Consider the following 25,259-nt stretch of genomic DNA (forward strand, 5'->3'; position numbering starts at 1 on the left):
TACCTCCACTCCAGCAGGCCCACCCAGACACATCAGGCACTACCACTGGCTCCAGAGGACACTAGGCAGCACTTGGCTTCCTGTTCTGGAGACAGAATCCTGCAGAAATTGAGGGAGCAAAGTTGGGTGAGAGCACAGTATTGTTCAGTCTGGCAAAGCCAGGAAAAAGATGGAATTGTCCGGAGTCTCTAGTTTGCCCCTGTTGCTGAAAGGATTGGAAGAAGAAAGACACAGGATGAGTCTGGCTGGTCTCTGTGCCAGTTTCTTAAGGAGATTCAGGCCCCACACAGAGGGCATCAGGGAGGCAGGAGGGGCCACAGATCAAACCCTCTGAAGACTACCAGGAAGCATCTATCACCATCGACACCCAGCAGCCACCAGAGGGACATCACATCTCTCTGTCCCAAGAAAGGACTGACTGTGACTCTCTTGCTGTGACCAAACTCCTCAGCAGATAGCTGATTACACCAGGAGGCCACATCCCCAATAGGTGCCAAGCTAAGGAGAGAAAAGAACATCACACCTATGTGTTAGGCTTTCCTGAGAGATAAGACATTTGCTGGCCTCAAAGACAACAGGACCACAGAGAAAAACAAGGATTCCCCCAAACCAGTAAGGGTATAGGGGTATCCCTTGCAGAGCAAGGTTCCTTCCTTCCAAGCAAAGATGTTACTTATATGAACATAGTGACCCCCCAAAACAACCACATCACCTCAAAAGAGTCTCACACCAGTATGGATGGTACCCATAGCTGCCGTACTAGTTTACTTCCTATTGATGTAATATAGCACTAACCAAAATCAGGAAGGAAAGGATTTATTTCATCTTGCAATTTATAGTTTATTAGGAAAGGAAGTCAGGGCAGAAACTGAAGCAGAAGCCATGGAGAGGCCCTGCCTACTGGTTTGCTCAGTCTGTTTTCTTATTCCACCCAGGACCATGTGCCCAGGGGTGGCAAACACTCCTAGTGAGCTGGACCCTCCCACATCAATTATTAATCATGAAATGCCCTACAGACTTGCAATCTAATGGAGTCCTTTTCTCAATTGAGGTTTCTCTCCCTAAATAACAAGCTCTGTCAAGTTGATGAAAAAATTATTAGCCAGGGTAGAAGAAAGCCCATCTTCAGTTACCCTTACATACTACATATTTTATCATCTCCATTGATGCTGAGACCATGTGCAGCTGTAACAGAATTATATACATCCAGAAGGAAGATACAGAAAGAGTGGCTGGAATATCCCCCACCCTCTTCTATGATGGAGCATAAGCAGGCCCCATCTTGAGGTTCACTTGCAGATATCCATGGCCACTCTGATTAGGATGATAATGGTTCCTATGCTTACAATATAGTACTCCACAACAGCACATGAACATATGATTAGAAATTCCCAAGAAACAGAGGTCCATGGAGACAAAAGTTTAAACCTTTTAGGTAATGATGTAAATTCCTTAAAAATCAACTGGCATATTCAATACATGACAACCAAAATTTCAAAACTATTTTTCATGACTGTAAAATCCATTGGTCAAAGAAACATTATACTGAAATCACCAGCATGACAGAGACTGATGAGACCATTAGGCCTCAAATAAACTATTCAGTCTAAAGCAATATGTAACTGTGCATGCCCTGTAGTCTGACAGCTCCATCCCTGGCACCTTTGCCTTGGAAAATGCCTAAATGACTTCCAGAGGATTCTGTATTAAAAATGACATATTAGCACAGGATTCCATAACCAATATTACAGACTGGGAGGCTGAGGAACAAACACTCATCTCTTCAGAGTTATTGTCAGTAGGAAGCCCAGGATCTCATCTGGGTTCAGATGGCTTGGTGTCTTCTGATCTCTCTCTCCTTGGCTTGTAGAAAATGGTCTTCCTTCCATACAGGTCTGTGGCCTCAGTTCCTCTTATAACATTCATAACCATATTGGGTTAGTGTCTAATAATCCCATTTGCACTTAGCTACCTCTATAGTCCCTGTTTCTAAGTACAGACCCACCCTGCGGTGTGAGGTTACAATCCCAGTGTATCTTGATGGATGCATTTAGTTAACATATGATAACTATAGTGCATCACTAACTAGCACTGACAATAAAGGTTATAGTTGCTATTGAGTCTTTCAGATGAGCTTTCTACATGCCCTTTAGTTGCCATAACACCATGATGGTGCTAAAGAAACGATTTGCTAAAGTCTAAGAGATGTTACAACATTGTGACAACTGTCTATGGGTATCCCGGGCCACATTTTAAAGCCACACCCTTCCAGAAACATGGCTGGCAATGAATGTAAAGATATCAAAGTCACACATGAAGCAAGCACAGGGTGTGGATACAGCCCGTGAGACCTTTACATAGATGTAGTTCAAAATATTCAATTTTCACTACTTATTCAGTAAAACAAGGCCATAAAAGTTACTTACATTTTTAAGAAAAACATTATTCCATATGTTTGTGGCTGGCTTTTATTTTTACAGTTTTTTTAAAATTTTTAAATTTATTATTACTTTATGAGTATGGGTGTTTTCCCCTGCATATGCCTCTGTACATGTGTGTGCAGTGACTCTAGAGGCTAGAAGAGCATGCTGGCTTCCCTGGATCTCAAGTTCTAGACAGTTGTGAGCCACCATGTAGGTACTGGGCATTGAAGCCCTGTCCTCTGGAAGAGTAGCAAGTGCTCTTGATGTCTGAGCCATCTCTCCAGCTCTGTAGCTATCATTCTAGATGTGGCTGTCTAGATACAGTTTTATGCCATGGGGCACACTGCTGACACTTTCATCTTAGACAGGACTTGGTCAGTCAACAAGAAGGATTTGTATGTGGGGCACAAGTTTTAGAATTGAAATGAAAGCTGTTAGCTAACTCAGGCTCAGCCAATGTTGCCAGTTTCCAAGCAGAGCCTCGAGTCTTCACACCCCAGTCCCTCAGTGGCTCTCCTTCCTCCCTCCCTATTTCCTAAGCTGTGCTGTTATGACTGTAAGTTGTTCTAGTTGAGTGACAGCCTCTGCCCTTACAGATCCATGGCAGGTCTTCGTGGGGAAGAGGCACACTAGAGGGCTGAGCTTTGAACAGCTTGAAAATAGCTGGAGAAGGAGGGGGAAAAAAAGCTGCAGTCTGTACTTGAGAATCAAGAGCAAAAAGTCGTATGACATCATAATTTCTGTAACCGAGCTGGGCTCTTTTACTTTAGACTGGAATTCTCACTTCACAGACTATGATGTCATTAGTCAGAGGTCTCAAATGTAAACACATGTGGGGCAAAGAGGCAGCAAAATGAAGTGAAATAGCTCCAGGAATGGCAGATCATAGTGAAGAGCCAGGGCATACAGGAGGCAGAGCCACACACCTGGGTTCCAGGGAGTGGCCACTCCCTTCTCTGACTGTGGCCAGGCAGCATTGAAGGCCCAAGGCTGGCTTGAACTCAGTGTTTCATATATCAAATCTCATTTATCAATGTTCACAATTATTTTTTAATGTAAAGATACTAGGTGACGTAGAAATGAGCTGCAAGCCCTACTTGCCTCCGAGGGCTGCCAATTTGGGCCAGCTGGGAAGAGTCTCCCCCCACCACCACCCCCACTCAGTGAGAAGAGTGACATCAAGCAAGGAAGAACTCCATCTTGGAAATTAGCCTCAGTTCTCATGGGACTGGTGGCACCACAGGGCACGAGTGTACAGTGATGTCATCCATACTCAGACAAGGATCCAGCCACCATGAGGTTTGTGAAGTCTAGACCAGGCACAGAAAGTCTACTCAGCAAGAGTGGTACCCAGACCAGCAGAATGATCAGAATGAGGGCAAGGGAAGAGGAATTAAGCCCAGTGGCCAGTGGAAAACTCAGAAGCCAGGCCTCACCTTGGCTTAGAAACTAAGTTGCAATACCTATCTGCTTCCATTTCTTCACCTGGTGGCCACTTTGGTGCCCCCTCTGTCCACTCCTGACATCTGAACCCCACTTCTTGTTTGCCTCCTCTCATCTAGAGCACTAAGATACAAACTTGGGTATTTTCTTGAGCTAGAGAATGTTCATGTGGATACCAATGCCTCTACATCACTTCCATCCTTGATCCTCTGTACTCAGAGACTTCTGCTGCTGCTGCTGCTGTAGATGCTGACAAATGTATCTAGCCACACCCTGATTCTCCAAGAAAATCCCCTTATGGGCATGCCACTTAGGAAATTTTTTCCTTTAGTGAAATATAGGTAAGGCTAGCTCCAGGTTAGAAAAAAGCAAGCAGAAACTCTGGTTTTCTTTTTTCCTTTGAATTGAAATTTTTAACACAAAATTTAAAATATTTTAACACAAAACAATGGGTTTCGTCATGACAAGTTCATACGTATCACTGACCTTTGTTCATACTTACGACGTCTGCTGTCCTTCCAACTCCTCCCCCTCCTAAAACTACTCTCACATCTCCCTCCCAAACAGCCTCCTCCTGCTGGCCAAGCAGTCCCCATTTTGCTTTCACATATACAGTTACATCTAGATTCTGCATATAAAAAAAGCATGGAATATATTATCTTTCTCCCCAACCACGCGGGTTCTTTTCTGATACCTCCTCTTAAAACCCTTCCTCTCCGACGGTCTCCCTTCAATTCCATGTAATACACATGAATGTATTTGTGTATACATGTACACACACACATAGACATACATAAATCTAGATGCTATATGTGAGAAAATTCCATCTACTACTAATGACACCGCTTTATTTTTCTTTATGTTCAAATCAAACTCCATTGTACATATAAATCACATTTATTAAAATTTTTAATTTATTTTACATACCAACCAGTTTCCCCTCCCTCCCTCTCCTCCTGTTTCCTCCCTCATCTCCTTCCTGCCTCCCCCCATTCTCCTCAAAAAGGTAAACCATATTTTTTTAAATTCAGTTATTGAACGCTGGACTTTTAAACATCAAGTCTGTGCATTTTGAAATGTTGGCAGTGTTTACAACATTTCTTTAAAAATACTATGGGGGTGAGTTCCAGGACAGCCAAAATAACACAGAGAAACACTGTCCCAAAAAAACAACAAAAAATGCTATGGGGTAAAAATACCTATATTATTCTCACAGAATGAAACTGTGAGAGTTTCATTCCTGAACTCCATGAGTTTTGTAACACAGCTCTGATAAGGCCCATGTTATATATGTTTGTGACCAATTAAGATTTGCTTTCAGCAAAATGATCACACCAAATTTCTTCCCATGAGCCAGGTGTGATGTTGTATGCCTTTGATTCCATCACTCAGGAAGCAAAGACAGGGGGAGCTCTGTGAGTGTGAGGTCAGCCTGATATACACAGTAAGTTCCAGACCAGCTAGAGCTGTATAGTGAGACCCTCCTGGGGGGCGGGGGGGATATTCTTTTCATGAAACTTGCCAATCAAGGAGGCTTCTATTGGAGTTCTGCCAGAATATCCAGCTGGCCTATGGCTTTCACACATTTTTCTCTTTTTCCTCCAAAGTCTATCATGTATGTGCAATTTCTAAACATGGGCTACAGTATCTAAAATGCACTGGGCATCTGCTTTAGGGCAGGGTTCGGCTTCATCATCTCAGCCTCAGAGCCTGATGTGGCATGTGGCCCACAGCAAAGGCTTGGTAATGTTTGTGGAAAGTTTAAGTTCCCAGGAATATACCACTCTAGGTCCTCCTTCCATAAGCATAATTGTGAGGTATAAAATTCCATGGTACATTTATATTAAATACTGGCTATCCTCAAAAACTGTAGATCATTAGCTATAACCATCCAAGAATAATAACTCAGATAAATATTATTTCTCTGTGTTGTGCAGCTAAGACCCTCTTCTCAGCAGCTTGCTCGCATTTGTGGAGAGCTCGCCTGTAACTCAAACCTGTCTTTACCTCTCAGCCAATAGACACTCAATGGAACATAACCAATGCCTGGGCCTCTGTGTAAAAAACAACTCCGGCATGGGGTAGAGTGATGGAGCAGTGGTTAAGGACACTGGCTACTCTTCTGGAGAACCTACGTTCAATTACTAGCACCAACATGGTGGCTCAAAACTATCTATCACTCCAGTTTCAGAGGTTTCAATACCCTACAATGGCCCCTGAGGGCGCCAGGTACACATGTACACAAACACATGCAGGCAAAACATAAAGCTCATAGGGCAGAGGCGCGCGCGCATGCACACGCGCGCGCGCGCGCACACACACACAGACACACACACACACACACACACACACACACACACACCACCACCACCACCACCACCACATCTACCATTAACACCTCCACCACCACCACCTCCATCACAGGCTAACAGAGCTGAGTAGAAATGATCACAAGTTTCTTCACAGATTTATAATAGATTTATAGTCAATTAGAGTTCTCTAGATGCAGATACAGACAAGTGCTGACTTTTCCACATGCTGTCCCTTCAGGCCCATGGGGGACACAGGTGGTCTCATCAAGCTGAGCTTGAGCGACTCCAGAGGTAACGTCACAGGGGATAAGCTGGTTTGGATAACCCTACCATTTTCACTGTTGTTTCCTAAATGCTGTTTGCCCGGGTTTTGAAGCCAGTCAGTTCCCCTTCCTAAAGAACCCATCACCTTCAACTATACCCATATCAATGTCTCACAGTTGAAGTCACCATGCACAAGCCCTGATTGTCCCAGGGACACTGCTGAGCATCAAAGCCACTGAAATCATTGTAATTAGCCAGCCCTGCCCTGTTGGTGCTGTTCCCACTACTGTGATGGACACCTGACAAAAGCAACATAGGAAAGAAAGCATTTATTGTGGCTCACAGTTTGAGAGCAGAGCCCATCATAACAAGGACAATGTGATGGCAAGCATGTCACTAGATATGACAGCAGGAATGTGAGGCACCTAGACATACTGCATCCAGTCAAGAAACAGAAAGAAATGCGGATGGTCAGCCTGCTTTCTTCTTTCTATTTCATATAGGACCCTAACCCATGGGACAGTGCCACCCACAGTCAGAGTGGTAAACCTCCAGAGGCATGTCTCCTAGGTGACTCAACCCACTCACGTTCTCAGTGACGTCTAAGTCACACCTACAGGTCTGCTTATTTTACGTCATCTGTTCCTTCCCTCAGAAACTACAGTGAAGATGCTTGATCACAGTCCCCACTCCCACTGCTTGCTGCCAGACAGATCCCTGGGGTACTCTGAGTGGCCCCGGGTGGCCTGCTGTGCAATAACATAATGATAAAATGTTCGCAGGCCTCTTTCTCTTGATCTCCATCTGGCCCTCCTCCATTCCCCAGTCCAATGTAATATGGCTAAAACAGGGCTGGGCAATCAGAAGCAACTGGAAGGTTATTCTGGACTGTGAATGACTGGTGACTGCTGGCAGCAGACTGCAATGTCAAAAAAAGTGTTCACAAGAACTTGGTTGGAGACACAGAGGTGACTCAACATGTGGGTTAGGAGAAATGATAGTTTCCTTGTATAAAAACAAAAAAGTCACACCCCAAGAAATCTGTCATATATATTCTCCCAGAAGGTACTTTTCCTGGCACAGGTTCTAGCCAGATGTATCACAGTGTGCTGCTGAGGGAGCATGGTGCCCTGCTTACAGTGAATCTCTTGAGACTCAGTGGACATGGGGCCAGCAAAGAAGACAGCCCCTTCTGTGGAAAACATGATTCTGGGAAGTGATTTGAGTGGCGTTGGCAACTACTCACTTTCCAGGGAATGCATGAAGTCTCCTGGTCTCCGATAAATGAACACTATTGGGAAGGACAGATGTGAGCATTGAGCCTCCTGACATCTTACAAGCGCTGCCTACTATGAGGTCTTAACTGCTGGCACTTTCTACAAGAGAGCAAAGCAGCAGGCTTTCCAGGATCTCTCTGGGTCATGAACGGGCCTTCTCACATATTAACACGAGTGCACCTTCTCACATGTTAACATTCAGTATATTGCCCTTTAGCATCTTCTGGTCCAGATCAGAACAATGCAAATGAACAAACTTCAGGGTAAACAGTCAGTATAGCAGACAGCCTAAATGGACTCCTGATGTCAGCACCGTCTACAGTTGCTGGAGAGCAGAGTTCACCATTCTCCACACTGGGGCCTTGTGTGACTACTGAACTCTACCTGCACTCTTCACAAAGATTCTGCAGGCAGCACCAAGGCTCGCTATGGGGTGGCACTCACTGCTGCTTCCTGGGGGTGTGGGACTCTTCTCAGTCACACTAAATTTTCTCTTCCTAACACCCAACAATCACAATCTCCATGTAAACAATTTAATTATATGAAGGATAGAAATCATCTATCTTGACAGTCAAGCATCCTTCCTGACAACTGATTCAAATCTGTCACAAGTTCAAGGAAAGATGGAAGGTGACAAGAGCCAACCTGCTGTCCCCACAGACATAGTAATGAATATACCACAGAGCTAAGAGCAAGGCTAAGAAAGTTAACCTCTCCTACAACGTGGCATTTACCAAAACAAACCCCAGCTATGAGCATGGACTTGAAAGTTTATTCAGTGATTCCAGGGAACTTTCCCTTGTGTCTTCTGCTGTGTGGTTTTTTGTTTGGTTGGTTGGTTTGGTTTGGTTTTTTTTAGTAGTTCCAGGCGAGGAAGGAAAGCTTGACTAGCTGCATGAACTAGATGACAACATGGGACACAGGAAGCCTTCTCAGGGCGAGCAGCCCAGCTGCTGCTCAGCCGCCACTAACCACGGGTATCTGATATTAAATCACACATCTCATGTACTTTCCCTTCATCCAAGGGAAAACTAAAAGATGTTTGTGGCTTATTTTTAATGAACATCAGTATGCAGTTTGTGGGGTCACAGCTACTCAGAGAAGGGACAGAAGAACCCAGAACCATCCTGGCCTGGGCCAGTGTCTAGGCAGAGTCTCTGCTCAGCCATACCCAGGGAAAGACTTCCTTAAAAACAAGCACTGAGTTCTTTGAAACTCAATTATTTTCAACTATAAAATGGAGACGATATTATCTTATATGAGATGTCTCCTTTTGAAGGTTAATCCAATAATTTCTGCCTCACATGTACTGCACACAGGTTTGGGAGTAACAGAACTTTTTTAGCAGAGGAGCACAATTCAGCACCATCCTAAGAGACCATTAACTCAGAATAGCAACACGAATCTATGCTTCAAAGTCACCCATGCACCAATATGCACATGAAATTATAAGGCAGCAATTAGAATCACTCCTTACAATGCAAGTTCCTAGGCCCACCTGAGGCCTATTAATCAGAAACAGGAAGGCATAAGTGAGGATTGTGCATTTTGATGAAAGCCCCACAGGTGAAAACTCAAGTTAAAAACAAACTAACAAACAAAACAGCAATGTTTTTTTTTTCTTCTAGAAATAAACCAGGTTTTAGTTTTGGGTAGCTTTGAGCTAAAATCATGAATTCTATCTGATCCCAAACAGTGTGTGCCTCTCCTTATCAAGTAAAGGGGTTTATTTTTAAAAAGTGAATCACTCATTCTTTGTTCTTAGCAACCTCTTAGAAGTCAGCCCTGACACACCAGTTAACTACTGGGAGCTGACAAACTGATGAATTTTCCTACCTTATTGAAGATTTCTAGCAAAGCTCGCAGCCTGTGCACTCCTGAGGGAGACCCTGGCCACCATGGCATGGATACTTAGGACTCACCCCTCAGGATGTAGTTCTGATAGTTCTGGTCCGCCTCAGCTCCCACCTTGATCAAACACGTCAGACCTTCAGCCATGACAAATTCGTGTACCAAATCCTTGTCATCCTGGCAGGAAGGAAAGAAGCGAAATGAAATAACTTTTTTTTCAACTGTTCAGATAGGTCCCTGTCCACCTGTATTGCTCACGCTCTGCAGGACTCTTTGAAATGAATGGCCCCTGAGGAAATTCCGCTCTATTCAAATGATGCATCGAAGTCTTCAATGCTTTTTATTATAATTTTTTCAGACAATATATTTTGGTCATATTCCTCTTCCCCAACTCCTCCCAGGTCCTCCCCACCTCTGGATTTTTGTCTTGTTTTGTTTTAAATTTTGTTTTGTGAGTTTTCTTCTTCTTAGAGTGAGAGAAGAGGGAGGAGCACACACATGAGTGAGCATCTAACTCTTGCCAAAGGGATTTTACAACCAGTCTTCACACTGTCATTTGCCAAAGACCAATTATTGCCTTTGGGCAACCTAATAAAGATGAAGCAAATAAATCCCTTGCATGTCCGGAAGCTTTGCAGAGGTCTGCTCTTCCTTCTTCAAGATCCCCAGACCCCAGGCCCCAGGCCCCAGGCCCCAGGCCCCCACAGGACTGACTTTTTACTACAGGAAGCATCCCGGTGAGGATGCAACCTGTGAAGAAAAACACACTCCTGTCCCAGCAGATAGCCTAGGAAGGGCAGTTTCAACAAGAGGCTTGTGAATGTTTCCTGTCAACCTAAAGAAGCCTCTCTTGTCTCTTGCCTTGTATGGCTGGCTGCACAGGGAAGGAAGTGAGTACAGAAGCCGTTCACCTGCAGCTGCCGGCCATCCTTCCAAAGGGCTGCCTTGGTAAGCAGAAGGCAGGACATAGAGAGAAGCCCATGACTGCTAAGCTAGTGGTGCTCGAAGACGGTTTTCCAGGTAAACTGGGCAAGGGAACCTTGGAAGCCCACCTGAGAGCCTCATAGGAACTCAGACATGCAAACTGCCTAGCCATACCCTTGACTGAGGCAGATGGAGCTGCAGTGGGCAGAGCTGGCCCTGAGAGTATCATAGCTTCCTTCCAGGTAAGATGGAGGTTCTAAGAGGGACCCGCCCTCACCTTCATACTAAGACCATCTGAGGAGCTTTGAAAGGACAAGGAAGCAGGACTCCATGCAGAAGCAGTGCATCAGAATTGCTGAAATGAGACCAAGGCTCTGCTTCAGTTCACAAATGGGCAGGCTGCTCAAGAAACACTATCGCATACAACACATGGTCTGAGAGTCTGGGCAGGAAGACAGAGAAACAAAACACAATTGGCCAGAACTGTCGGCCCTCAACCTGGGTAGTTGCTGTAAAACCAAATTCTGGGGAGCCCTGTGGAATAGATGTTTCCATTGCTGCTTTCTTCCACTGAGATGGGGAGATCTCTTAGGTTACACGGCGCTTTGGTAGGATACCACTGGAACGTCCCTACTTCATTATAACAACAGCAGAAACTTCCCAAACAAACCCCAGCAATGGGAATACAAAAAGACTAGAGTAACAGAGGACCACGACGATAGTAGCAACCATGGTTTATCAGTAAAAGATAAAATAGGTGACCTAGCACAATCAGCCTCTTTCTTTACTATATGACATTTTCCAATTATATAGATGGGAGTCTTGAGCTAAATGTGGTCAGACACAGTACAGGTCCCTGGGAAGTGATGTAGTGAGAGGCAGGGTCAGTGCCAGTTAAGGGGCTGGGGGGAACAAGGCTGAACATAATGAAAGACAGCTGTGTGAACTCAGACTTTGCGATAATCATGGCTGGGGAAGAAAGAGAAAATGGGACAGTATCATGGGTCTTTGGAAAATTACTTTACACTGGTAGGTATAAAGAACACTTCTCCCTCCCTCTGTTCCCTTTTCCAGCAGCATATGTGAAAACTGGACATGCAGATGAGCTCATGTCTAGTCAGGAGGGTTTTCCAAGCATGTAACAAATGTTTATTGCTTTAACTAAAACTAGATTCACACATGACTTCATGGTGAAAAAGTGCGAACAAGCTCTCAAGAAACCACTCAAGCTAATCACTAATATTAATATACCAGAGAACTGAGTGTCTGGCAACGGCACTTGGAAAAAAAGCACTGGACAGGCGAGACGGTGTTCATGAGACTAACTCAGACCCTTGGCTGAAATGCATGGACCCATGTAGATAAGGGACCGAGGAAGGAGATGCTTGTGGATAATCAATGTGGAGAAAGTCTTCCAAGTTGGCAGTGACCTGGATTTTAAATACAAATCCCAAAATTCATAGGCACTAATAGATTCTTAAGACACTGACTTTAGACTATTATGAATTAAAATATCCTCACCAGCTGATAAGAAATTACTACCACACTCCAGATTTTTCTGTAAGACCTATTCACTGACTTGTGACTTTGCTTAACTAATTTTTTACATTTCTTTTGTGTGTATGTGCGTGTACATGTAGATGCATGAAAGCTGGAGTACATGACACAACATGCAGGTAGAGGTCAGCGGACAGCTTGTGACTCCCCCCCCACCCCTCGTCTGAGTCTTTGGGATCTAATTCACAGTTTCAAACTTGGAAGGAAGTGCCTTTACCCCCTGAGCCACCTCATCAGTCCTGTTTTTTTTGTTTGTTTTTTGTTGTTGTTGTCTTGGGTGTTGTTCTCATTGTTGTTATTGCTAATGCCTGTTAATCAAAGAATAACTAACTCAATACAAATTACCAATTTCTCTATTTTTAAAGCTGTTAAAGCCTGAGTTTCTAAAAGAACCTTCATGCCTAGAAAAGAGATGATGAAGATGCAGACCCAAAACTATGCAAGGCATCAACCTGAGCCTTACCCAGCATGCTGCCTGTCAGATCCAGCTAACTCCTAGCATGGCTACTATTCAGTGTGGATTTGTGTATGATTTTCACAGCAGACTTGAAACTCCTGGTAGCAAGCACCTTCCTTGTCTACACAGCACTAGCCTATCTGTTCAAAGACCGTTTCACGAATCAACAGGAAAATCTCAAGGGACGGGCACACCAAGGAATAGGATTGGTTCAAAGACTATATAGCAAGTCTGAAAAAGTTTATTTGGTTTTCGTTCTATCCTTTTAATTTAGGAAAATCTCACTGCATGTAAAATAGTCTCATGAACACAGGTGTGAAATCTTGTTTCATTCATCATTCTCTCTTCTCCTGCTACATAGCCAGATGCAATTCTCAGACTGCACATCAGTTAATACATTATTTCTGTGTAGCTTCCAATTATAGAAACTTTAAGAATAAGTATTCATAAGAAATATATTAAGGTTAAAAAAAATCAACCAGTCTGTCCAAATTTCCAACTTTTTCATCATTATACAAGATGTCTTGGTTGCTTATTGTCAGTTTGACACAACTTAATGTTAACTGGGAAAAGGAAACCTCATTCAAGGAATTACCCAGATCAGACTGCCTTGTGGCCATGTCTGTGAGAGATGGCCCTGATTGAGGATTGACACAGGAAAGCCCAGTCCACTGGGGGCAGCAACATCCTAGGCAGGTATATCTCAGCTATATAAGAAAGCTAGAAGAACAGGAGCCTGAGATTAAGCCATTGAACAGCTCCCACATCCAGGTTCCTGCCTTAAGTTCCAGCCCTGACTTCCTTCAATGATGGACTGTGACCTGGAAGTGTAAAGTGAATAAACCCTTTCCTTGCTTAAGTTACTTTTGGCCAGAGTGTTTCATGACAACTTAAACCAGGGCAAGATCCAAGTAAGATCTACATATGGTAATTCATTGTATATGAGTCTAAAACTCAGAAACCTCTACTAACCAATCAATGGAAGATAATGCCCCTACCCTCAATAACTTACATGCATCCTTTAGAGTAGCCCACAGTCTGGATTTGGCAGATCATTCACCTAAACTGTTGTTCAACATGTGCCCATGTCTTCAATTATTTGTAGTTGGATGCATGTCTGAATCCAGAGTTGATTTGTTGGCTGGACCACATCCTACTTTATATTTCTCTCAGGAGGAACCTGATGTCTATCATGTTAGCAACTTTTGTTTCATTATTTTTCATTAACACATTCATTAGGGGCTACAAAACAGTGGCATTCTGTTGGTCCTTGTTATTGAGAATCCTTCTACAAAGGCTTCCCTTTTTAAAATGAGACTTCTTTTTACCCTAAAGCTCAATATGAAAAGGCAAGAAGAATTTGAGATTCTAAAAATCTGCCCTTTTCCAAGTACCTAGTCCACCAGCATCCATTATCTATTCATCTATCATGGCTAGCTTTTAGTATCCTGATGAATGTGTCCATCAACTCAAACTTTCTCAGGGTGTTGGGGATCCATTTCAATTACCAACCCCATTGATGTGTATCATCCTGACTCTGGACAAGCCCTGATCAACCCTTCAACTTGCTACTGAGAGTTTGGGGGAAGAATCTTAGTATCATCTGATAGCTCCCTGCTATCCTCCATGTGATAGAGGCTACAGGTTTATTATAACATGGCAGAGGAATCATGCCTCCAGCAGCAAACTCAGACTGTGGGACAAAGGAGGACATGTCTTCAGAAATGTCCACCAGGAAATGGATCCCATTCTGGGAAGAAGTGATAGCAGAATCCTGTCTAAGGAGAACAAGTTTTAAAGAAGTTAAGAATGTGTGGGTGAGTTGGATGTTTTTTTGCCCCATCTTTTTGCCTAGTCCCTGCTAACAGGGAGAAACTCACTCTGGCTAAAATTATCATTCACAAAGAAAATCTTTTAAAGTACAAAACAGGAATTGAAGTGAAGTGGAATGAATGTGTAAGCCTAAAAATACAAGGGGAACATAGCAAACCGAGACAGACATACTCCATGCCAGGGTCATCGTCACAAACCCACAGCCTTCCTCTGCCCACTGCTGTCTCTCAGGTGTCTGGAACCGGACCAACCCTTCACTATGCTTGTGATTATCTCAGGATAGGGATGAAGGAAGGGTTGGTACCGAATGATAAAATGGAGCTGGTGATGAGGGACTTGCATGTGCACCGTGTACACAAGGGAACACACCCACAGTAGCAGGCTTTACAATACCCAAATGGAATTAAGCGACCCATCCACCCAAAGAAGAATGAACAGAACACATGCTCACTGGATAAAATACAACTCCAGGCAGATCTACAGTCACACCTACACCCATTCACACAAATAAACCAAAGTAGGGCATATGAAACATGACAACATATGTGTGAAGATAATACCATACATCATGGAATCTACCACTTGGGTGGAAACATGAATGCACACAAAGAACACTAAATGTGACTATTGGGAGAGAGGATGCCTGGGTATGGTAGTGATTGGCGGGGGAGGGACAGAACACAGGTCTTTAATTACTTTCAAACAGTTTTTCTTTTTAAAAATGGGAATATAGAAAAAAAGCATTTGATTAAGTTGTCCTTACTTTTTATACTTGAAATATTTGACATAAAATGTTCTCCTCTGGGACTCTGATCTAATATTGTTGTGCATGTGACATGTGTATATGTATTTCCATGTGTGTGGACACATGTGTGCGGGCACACGTGGAGGCCAGAAGTTAACAGCAGTGGTCTTCCTCAGTTCCTCTCCATCCTACACATCAAAGCAGGGTCTCTCACTTGGATCCAGAGCTCACTGGTTCAGCTAAAGCAGTTATCCAGATTTCCCTAGAGCCCCATTTCTACCTGCTGGGCACTGGGGGTCCTGGAAGTCTTCACCTGGGTGCTGGAGATCCAAACTGGTTCTAGTTCCTTTCCAGCACACATATTGCCCACTCTTCTATCTCCTGAGCCCCCTGAGCTAACTTTTAACATCATCTAAACAGACTTTCCTATTTGTAATAAACAGGTATAAGCTTGTATGCACCTAGCTCCCCAGCAAAGGACAAACAGAACTGTAGTAATTTGGCTTTTGTTTTTCCTTTTTACCTGAAATATCTGCTTCAGCGAGAAAAGGGCTCTTCTTAGATCTCGGCCACTGGAGTTGTACAGTTTTTCTGAAATAAATAATACAACAGTCCATTTAGATGACTCAAAGAATGGCACAAACATAAGAAATTATGAAGGATGACATCTTCTACCAGAAAAATGACAATGCAGCCACTCAGGTTACCTCAGCAGTGTGAAAAATGACTCCGACACAGGCCTGGTCTGTTACAGGTGACAGGGAGATGCTACCTCACCCCATTTCCTCCTCAATACAAGTATGTTTCTAGGGTTTAACAGAATGCCTTCTGGTATGTAGGTATTTCCACTCAGTGGCCAACTATACCAGGAAAACCAATGCAGCCCAAATACAATCCATTTCAAGGAAATAGTTTGTGTTAAATTGGAAATTTGTGTGATAGAGTAGAACATAAAGTCACTTAGAAATCAGGAACTTGTATGATAGAGTAGAACATAAAGTCACTTAACACCTAACCTCTTAAAAACTGCAGCTTACAACCCCTCATGGGATTGTAAACTGAATGAGGAACACACACACACACACACACACACACACACACACACACACACACACACACACAAATGCTTACATGGATGTACAACAACAGTAGAAGGTTTCTGAATATACAATAACCAAAACTTGATTAATAATCAAACAGTAATGAATTTCAAGGTGTATCTGGCATCACTTGCCTCTGCTGTGTCACATGACTTCACTGCAGCCTGGACTCTGAACACATGACATAAACTGTTTGCACTGTGCATGGCGTCATGTCACACAATACCAGCAAAGGCCTTTTGAAATGCCTCAGCTCAGATGTGAGACAATTGTGTGTTATGAATTCCAGTGTTCTTAGTGTAACATTTCTGCTCTTAGAGAAATTCAGTGACTTAATTGGTAACTAGAACTGTGGTCATGAGTAGGATGTACCTGCTTTGCACGTTAACTCTGAAAGTGACAGGCCCTGGGAAAGACTTGGAAGTCAGCGGTGTTAGTTGAGCTGCAGCATTTACATGGAAGTAGCAACTTAATTTATTCAATTCCTGCAATAAAGTGCTATACAGTATATAGTTTCTTGAATGAACTCTGGTAATTGATCTTTCCAGGAAATAATCTAGTTCATACAAATTGTTATAATCTTATTGACATGGAAATATTTGTAATATTCCTGGTCTCCCTTTTATTGACTCTGTCAGTCTCTCTTTTAGCTTTTATATTGATCATTTGTATCTAATTGCCTTTTTGACTCCCCAGCCTGGGTAGAGTCCTAGCAATCATGTTAGTCTTTTTAAAAGTCAGCTATGGGCTTGACTTTCCCATTCTTTGTGTTGTTTGGTTCAGTGATTGTCTTCTTTGTATATACTTTTGGTTTCAGGTGTTCTCCCTTTCTTCTCTCTCTCTCTAGTTTCAAATTTTAAAAATAAATGTTTGCTGTAAAATAGCTAACCTTTTCTTTGGCTTGTGATTGAGTCCAGGGCCTCTATCATGCTAGACAAACACTCTACCACTGAGCTATATCCAGTCCAATTTTTTTTAGTTTCTTAGAGCAGGACCTTCACTAATTGGTTTTATATCTCTACTTTTGAATATCAGGAATGATTTCCCATTTTTTCTAAGCAATGCTGTAGTCATTTCCTATACAGTTTACCATTTTTACTTTCATTCCAATTTTATAATAATATGTCATCAAATTCAAATGTGAAGGGGCTAAAGACATAGTTCAGTGGTTAAGAACACATATTGCTCTTCCATAGGACCCAAGTTCAGTTGCCAGGATCCATGTCAGGTGACGAACAACCACCTGTAACTCCAGCTCCGGGAGTCTTCTGAACTACACGTTTACCTGCACATACATGTACACACACAGGCACATACACCCATATGTGTGCACACGTGCATACACACACACACACACACACACACACACACACACACACACACCACACACATTTTAAAATATAAATCTTTAAAATCCAAGTAGAAATAACATAACCCTGTAACTGCTTTGTCTTGAAGCTAGTTAGAAATATATCACTCATTTCTAAGTATCCAAGATTTTCAAGGTAACTGTCAATTTCTTGATAGAAAATATGATCTTAGGATATCAATTCTTTTAGATTTCTCAAGGTGTATGACTCAGAATATCTTGGTGAATCACTCATGTATAGAAAATGGCATGTATTCACTCATAATTAGGAGAATTGGTCTATTAATATCCACTGGGTCAAGTTAAGTGATAGTGCTGATAAACTCGAGAGAGAGAGAGAGACAGAGAGAGAGAGAGAGACAGAGAGAGCGACGAGGTCTCACTACACAGCCTTGGCTGGTTGGTCTGAACTCACTATGTAGACCAAGCTGGCTTCAAATTCATACATATCCACCTGCCTTTTGGTCCCAAATTCTGGGATTAAAGCCATGAGCTACCATGTCTAGCTTTTTATATTCTTACTGATTTTCCATTTACTCACTTTATAGACTGATATGAAAGGAGGGCTACGGTGTCCAACTAGCAGGCTGGATTTGTGCATTTCTGCTTTAACTCCTTGAGTTTTTGTGGTAGGTGCTTTTGATTTTTGTTGTTAGGGAATGCTATGACTTCTTGACTCACTGACCTTTTATCATCATATACTGTCTGTCTTTATCCTTGACTGTATCCATTATTTTAAAGACACTTTTCTGGTACCAATGTGATCACTTAGGTTTAGCATTTCTGTATCTTTTCCATCCTTCATTTTAAGTTCTCTACATAGAGCTTCCAGTGGACACCATTGCATCTTACTCTTATAAAATCTGATGACACGTGCATGCACTTTTCATAGTGCTGGGAACTAAATCCAGAACATTCTACATACCAGGCAAGCACTCTACCATTCATTTACAAACCAGCCATCTGTTTTTAATGAGTGTAGTGTTTCCACTGTAACCCTAACCTCTGGGGCACCACAGGTGACTCTACAGTGCACAAGGACTGAGGCCTCAGAAAGGTTCCAACACTGATTCTCACCCTTCTCTAAGAAACATCATCTAGAAAAGACAAAGACATCTTTGAGGGGTCTCCAAAAATCTTGATTCCCCCTTTTGTCCAAGCGCCACTGAATTTAAACAAACTAAAATTCCTTTAGAAGGAACATTTAATTCAACATCTTTAATTTCCACTACCATTTGTTTAAATACTTTCTATTGCAAACAAAACAGCACAAAACACCATTCTTGACTAAGAATGACTTTTCTCATACAAGAGAACTCACTTAGAAGAAGATTCTAATTTTTAGAGATTTATTTACTTTTACTGTATTGTATAGGTGTTTTCCCTGCATGTATGTTCATATACGGCATGTGTGCAGTGCCCACAAAAACTAGAAGAGAGCATCAGAACCCCTGGAACTGGAGCTACAGACAGTTGTGAGCTGCCATGTGGGTGCTGGAAATTGAACCCAAGTCCTCTGTGAGAGCAACACATGCTCTCTCTTAACATTCGAGTAATTTCTCCAGCCCAGGGAGTCACAAAATTTTAATATACTTTTTTTGAGTATCAAATATCAAAAGGACAGATAAATTCCACAATATTATACATTTTGACTAAAGTATTTTCTCAGACATTCTGCTTTATAATTCCATATGCTATAGAATATAAGGTCGACTTTATGCCAGAAATCCCACATGTGATCTTTGAGAGACAGCTTCCTTTAGCCTTCAGACAAAGGAATTGTAGCTGTTTCATGTTTAGGAACAAGATCCCCTCTCTTCAAGTTCTCCAAACCTGTAGTCTTCTTGCACAATCACCATGTGAACAAGATTCATAAACTGTCCCCTTTGTCACAGGAGAGCCATCTCCAGTACGTGTGAACAGAAGTCATATGTTAGTTACTGTCTTAGAGTTTACTATTGCTGTGAGGAGACACCAGGACCACAGCAACTCTTATAAAGGAAACATTTCATTGTGGTGGCTCGCTTATAGTTCAGAGGTTCAGTTCATCACGGCGGGAAACATGGTGGCATGCAGGCAGACATGGTGCTGGAGAAATAGTGGAGGTCCTGCATCTTGCAGACAACAGGAAGTTGACTGCGACACTGAGTGAAACTTGAGAAAAAAACCTCAAAGCCCTCCCCAGCCATGACACATTTCCAACAGAAGTGTGGCCCAGATTAGGCTGGAGGGCACACCTTTAGAGGTCTGGGTTAAAGGCATGTGCCATCCAGCCTCCTCCCATAGACCATACTTCCTCCAGCAAGGCCAAACCTCCTAATAGAGCCACTCCCTATGAGCTTATGGGGGCCAATTACATCCAAACCACCACAGTTACTTTTCTGGCTGTAGTGACAAATCATGTGACAGAATCAACTTCAGGGAGGAAGTGTTTATTTAAGTACATGGTGTGGGGGTGGGCACTTCCCAAGGTCAGGGAGAGAGCATGGAGAAGTCAGGGTAGCTCTCACACCTTATGGTTCAGAAAGCAGAGAACTCAGGCGCAAGGCAGCACAGATCATAACCCCCAAAGCCCACCATGAGTGACCCAATTCCTCCCCCCAGGCCCCACTCCACAAATTTCCAAATAGCATCATCAGCTTCAGGGACCAAGTAGTGAAACACAGGAGCCTGTGGGGGATGGTTCGCAAGGGTCTTTAGAAGGCAATCCTTAAGACATTCCTGCTCTAACAAGAGCTAAGGCCTCTTACTGCAGCACTGGATTCAAAGTCCCCACCGAAAACCCCCTGCTCGACTGCTCTCCGCACACATTTCAGGAAGCACCCTCCACCTAGAGGCTCAGGAAAGATGACAGAACACAGATGTTTCTAAATAACACAACATTTGTGTTCTTACAGAGGGTATAATCCATCCTGGGGGACCAGAATCCAGTCAGACATCCTACTCAAACCAGTAACAGGCAAGAGTGTTGCTCAGCTGAGACGAGAGCCCAAAGAACCTAAAGCAGACCAAAGCAGAAGTGTTCCTTCCCACAGCCCAGGTCCTGGTTTTCTTGCCCCATGGCTACTAGCACCGTGGGAAGTGTGGTTGTAATGAGCTCTAGAAACTAGACACTCTGTGTCAAGTCCAGGCTTCCCTACACAAAAGACAGACTTACCATGGTGGAATAGGTTTACCTTCATCCTAGAGTGGGAGGGGCCCATGTGGCAACAGTGCCTGCCAGCTCCCAAAGGCTGCTGCCATTCTTGGGTGGATTCTTACACAATTCCCACTTCTTTAGAGCAGCTGTCTACACAAACCTCTGGCAAGTCCTCTCACACAAAATGACTGGTAGCCACTGCATTCCCTACTTCTTCAGTCAAGCTCTGCCTTCTCAGCTCTCCATGTCTGTTTTGGGGCACCATGTTCCAGGGGCAGACACACCTTCAGCCTACGATTAGCTGTGCTGAGTCAATATGGCAAAGACAATTGATGTTTGGAGAAAGTAAAGACCAGAACTTTTATGGGCAATAAAAGTGAGATTACAGACCATTTAATCAGTGAATGAGTGTGGAGAGAGAGAATCACATTGCATTCAAGAAGGAAGGAAACATATATATATATATATATATATATATATATATATATGTTTCATCCCATAAACCACTGACTTTAGAGTTAATGATTACCAAACACATTTTTATTTATTTCTTTATTTTTGTTCCCAAATGTCAAACCCAGGAACCAAGAGCTTTACAAGAAAACTTTGGAGAAGACGTACATGACCCTCCTTTGCTGAGGGGATAAAGGGACCCTCCTTCATCCTTGGGCTGTTATTTGGAGACGTAATCACAGGCAGGATGGCATTCACATCTGAAGTTCTGTGTTCACTGGCTATAGAGAAGGAAACCTTTGTGGCCCTCCATTGAAGATACAAGAAATGAGTACCACTACCACCAGCTATGGAGCCAGTGGCCAAGCTTGGATAACCTTCCTAGATGGGAAGCACTCAGTCTAAATTCCTACAGGCACCTGATGAGACTCACATAGGACATTCTTCCCATGGCCTCCAAGTGGTCATCTGATTCACAGATGGCAGAAGGCACAACCTGCCTTGCCCTGCAACCATTGCCTCCTTATTGAATTCTAATGTTTTAAAGGAAGAAAGCAGTGTCATAGTACTTACTTTACTTCTTGGGTTTATTTATTAAACTTTGTTTTCAGAAAACAAAATAGTCTTTGGTGTGCTATATTCCTCACCATGGTAACAAGATACCTAACTAAAGCAACTTAAGGGAGGGAGGGTTTACTGTGTCTCACAGCTGGACAGTATGGTGCAGATCACCACTGTGTGGAAAGCATGGCAGTGACAGCAGTTCCTACTGCAGCTCAGGAGAGAAAGGCGGCTGGTCAGAGCACAGCCACAGTCAGGAAGCAGAGGACAACCAATGCTGATACTGTGCCAGAACATTCTCTCTTTTTGATTCAGTCCAGGGCCCCAGCCCACAGTCTGGTGCCACCTGCATTCAGGTTGGGTCATCCCTCCTGATTTAAGCCTCTCTAGAAATGCCAACAGATACACCTCGGGGCCTTCTCCTAGGAAGTTCTAAATCCTACCAAATTTAAAATCAAAATTAACTATCATACTTGGGTATTTCTGTCAGTCATTTATTCCAGTAATTTTTTTGTTTTTGTTTGTTTATTTGTTTGTTTTTTTGAGACAGGGTTTCTCTGTGTAGCTTTGGAGCCTATCCTGGCACTTGCTCTGGAGACCAGGCTGGCCTCGAACTCACAGAGATCTGCCTGCCTCTGCCTCCCGAGTGCTGGGAGTAGAGAAGAGTAACTGAAAATTGCTGGCCACATGCTCTGTTTGTACAGTAAAATAAGGCAAACACCTGAGCCATTGGAACTGTGCATGTCATAACCAGAACATTCAAATGTTAGCATGCACTTCAGAGCACACACACACACACACACACACACAGGGAAGGACATGTGACTACTCCCTTCTGACTAGAGCCCTGATGCTGAATAGTGGCTACCTGGACCATCTAATTATCTGAGAGGCCACCAGTCCATCAGCCTGCAGATAAAGAGGCTACACAGGAGCAAGATCTTTCAACTTTTTATGGTCTACATTATTGTTATTATTATTGTATTATTATTATTATTAAGAGAGAATATGAATGCTTGTGTGATGGACAGGGGGCACATCTACCACAGTGTGCATATGTGGATTATAACATAATTTTGTAGAGTTGGTTCTTGACTTATGCCTTTACATAGATCCCAGGGATTAAACTCAAGTCACCAGGCTTTCTCAGCAATTGCCTTTACATGCTCAGTTACCCAGCAAGGTTTGCAGACTTGATGAACTGAAAAAAAAAAAAGAAAAAAAAAAAAGAATGCCTGAGAAAGCCCCATTTAAATCCAGATCCCCTTGGATTATAGTCCCACTTTACATAGTTCCTAGTGACACCTTTAGAACAACCCTTTACTGATTGTCTACTGAGCATGTACCATGTGGAACCTGGGGCTACCTATGAGCATGAAGACAGTAGTAGCCATCTAATGAGTTGGCAGCCTGTGAAAGAGAAGACCATGCCTTCAGTTCATGATAATGTCACAGGAGAAAGCAATGGCAATGTTTAGGAGCCCCAGAGGAGGGGTGACAAACCCTGTTGTCCTAGCACTGGGGCATGCAGGTGATATTAAATAAAATCAGCCAGAGTGAAGTTGTATGTAGGAGGAAGACAAAGCAGCAGGCATTTAGCCAAGCAGAAACGTGCGGTCAAAGAGAACGCCCATTTGAACATGCCTGGCACATGGGCATGTGGGCACACTGTCATCATCCAGACCAGCAGAGATATTGGGAGAGCCAGCTCAGGGAGGGCCTCATGGGCTGGGCTGTGTGATTTCAGCCGTGTGCTTCCTGGGGCATCATGGAGAGCTCAAGAATGCAAGCAGAGAGGCGATGGGAATCTAATGAGATAGGATTTCATTGAGTTCATTGCCTGCATGGATGCTCAGCAAGGAAAAAATTGAACAGGGGAATGGGCAAGAGCTAGAAACTGAATAAAAGGCCATGGGTAACGGACACTGGAGGAATATGGGCCTCTGGAGCTTCTCCCAAGATAGCGGAAGGCTCTCTGGAAGCCAATCTAGGCTCGGAAGCAGCCTCACCCTCCAGAGTTTATGGCCCAGAATGGAGTTGACTTTATTTGTCCCTGGGGGAGGGTCCATGGATTAGTTTCACAGGTCAATGAATGTTCTGAGTGTTCAGAGAAGAGGGTAGCACTTTTAGTGCCCCAGGCATTCCTAGAATCTTCTGTTTATCTCTAAATGGATAATTTGGACTCCTTCCTTCTTTCCTTCAGTCACTGACAAGAGATATGCCAACAAGGAGTGAAGAGACTCTTAGTGGTGCTTGCCAAGCAACAACAAGGACCAAAGTTCAAATCTCCAAACCCATGTAAAGCCAAGTGTGCTAGTACACATCTACAATGCCACTACTGTGGTAAGATAGGAGGTAGACAGAGGAGAACACCAGGAGCCTCAGGGGCCAGCTAGCCTGGTGTCTGCTGTAAAGCTTGAGACAACAAAGAGACCATTTCAAATAAGGTGGAAAGTAAGGGTCACCAAAGGTTGTCCTCTGGCCTACACATATGTACACACCCACCCACACACACACCCACACCCACACACCCACACACACAATATCCAGAGCATGACTCAATGCTCAGGAAGATCACCTGTCAGCCAAGAAGGCAGTTCAGTATTGGCAAGTACCAGGCCTCAGGGAAATGCCAGAGGCAACAATTAGTTCTTAGCATAGGAGGTGAACAGCATGTAAGAGGTTGTTGGTAGAGGGGCTATAGGTGATATCCAGTCCTGCAGTGATGTGTATAGCTGATGGTCCACCATTGCTACCTACTGGGTCTCATCCACGTCTTCACCCTTCAAGTGGTTACCTTGGAAACCACTTCCCCATCTTCATCTTCACTGAAGAACACAGCCTGGGAAAAGTTCTTCATATATCTATACTCAATCAGTTCAAGAAAATTTGAAGAAGTGAGTTTGCCTTGGGACCCCAATGATATACACCTCCAAATTCTCTCATCTCTGTCTTCAGAAAACATCCATGCCAGAGGCAAAGCCAGAATCAGAGTAGACTACTGAACAAGCTAAAACTTCTGCCTCAAACATGCCTTTTTCACCCCCATAATCAAAGAGTGGAAGAGAAGAGGGACCCCAGAGATCCTTGGTTCTTCTGCCTCTCTGTAGTCCAAAGAGAACTGCACACATGTTCCGAAGTGGCCAACTGTTCACATTGTCACTGCAACAGGCTGCTGACCCTGTGACATCATTCTATGTCATCTTGAGTGGCGGCCTAAGTCCTGAGGGAGCCAGTGATGAGACTGAGTTGGGTGGTCTTGGCTTCAGGTCTCCCTCTGTCACTAGCTATTGCTCTCTCTCAGTTCTGTGTTTTGTTACTTGTCCTCCTGCTTTCTTCCTTTTTACACTTCATTTTTCTCTTCCCCATTAATTACCATCTGGAGAACTTCAAATATTTACTTCCTCATCAGCTTTCATGCTGCCTTTAAAAGACAAAGTTTACTTAAACTATTTTAATGTTCTATATTTCTCCTTCTACTTCACTCTTTCCCTGGACTCACGCCTCTCTCTCTCTCTCTCTCTCTCTCTCTCTCTCTCTCTCTCTCTCTC

General features: G+C 43.3%; 1 protein-coding gene across 1 annotated transcript in view; it reads right to left on the bottom strand.

Annotated features, from left to right (window-relative positions):
- The window catches only part of Fhod3 (formin homology 2 domain containing 3), a 418,808-nt gene that overhangs the window by 225,100 nt on the left and 168,449 nt on the right, over positions 1-25,259 (bottom strand). The window contains exons 3-4 of the mRNA XM_035440244.1: positions 15,610-15,677; positions 9,642-9,747 (exon numbers count right to left, since the gene is read on the bottom strand). Of these exons, the coding sequence (XP_035296135.1) occupies positions 9,642-9,747; positions 15,610-15,677 (174 nt within the window). The remainder of the gene's footprint in view (positions 1-9,641; positions 9,748-15,609; positions 15,678-25,259) is intronic.

Source organism: Cricetulus griseus, chromosome 2 (genome assembly GCF_003668045.3).
Source record: "Cricetulus griseus strain 17A/GY chromosome 2, alternate assembly CriGri-PICRH-1.0, whole genome shotgun sequence".
NCBI classification, from domain to species: Eukaryota; Metazoa; Chordata; class Mammalia; order Rodentia; family Cricetidae; genus Cricetulus; species Cricetulus griseus.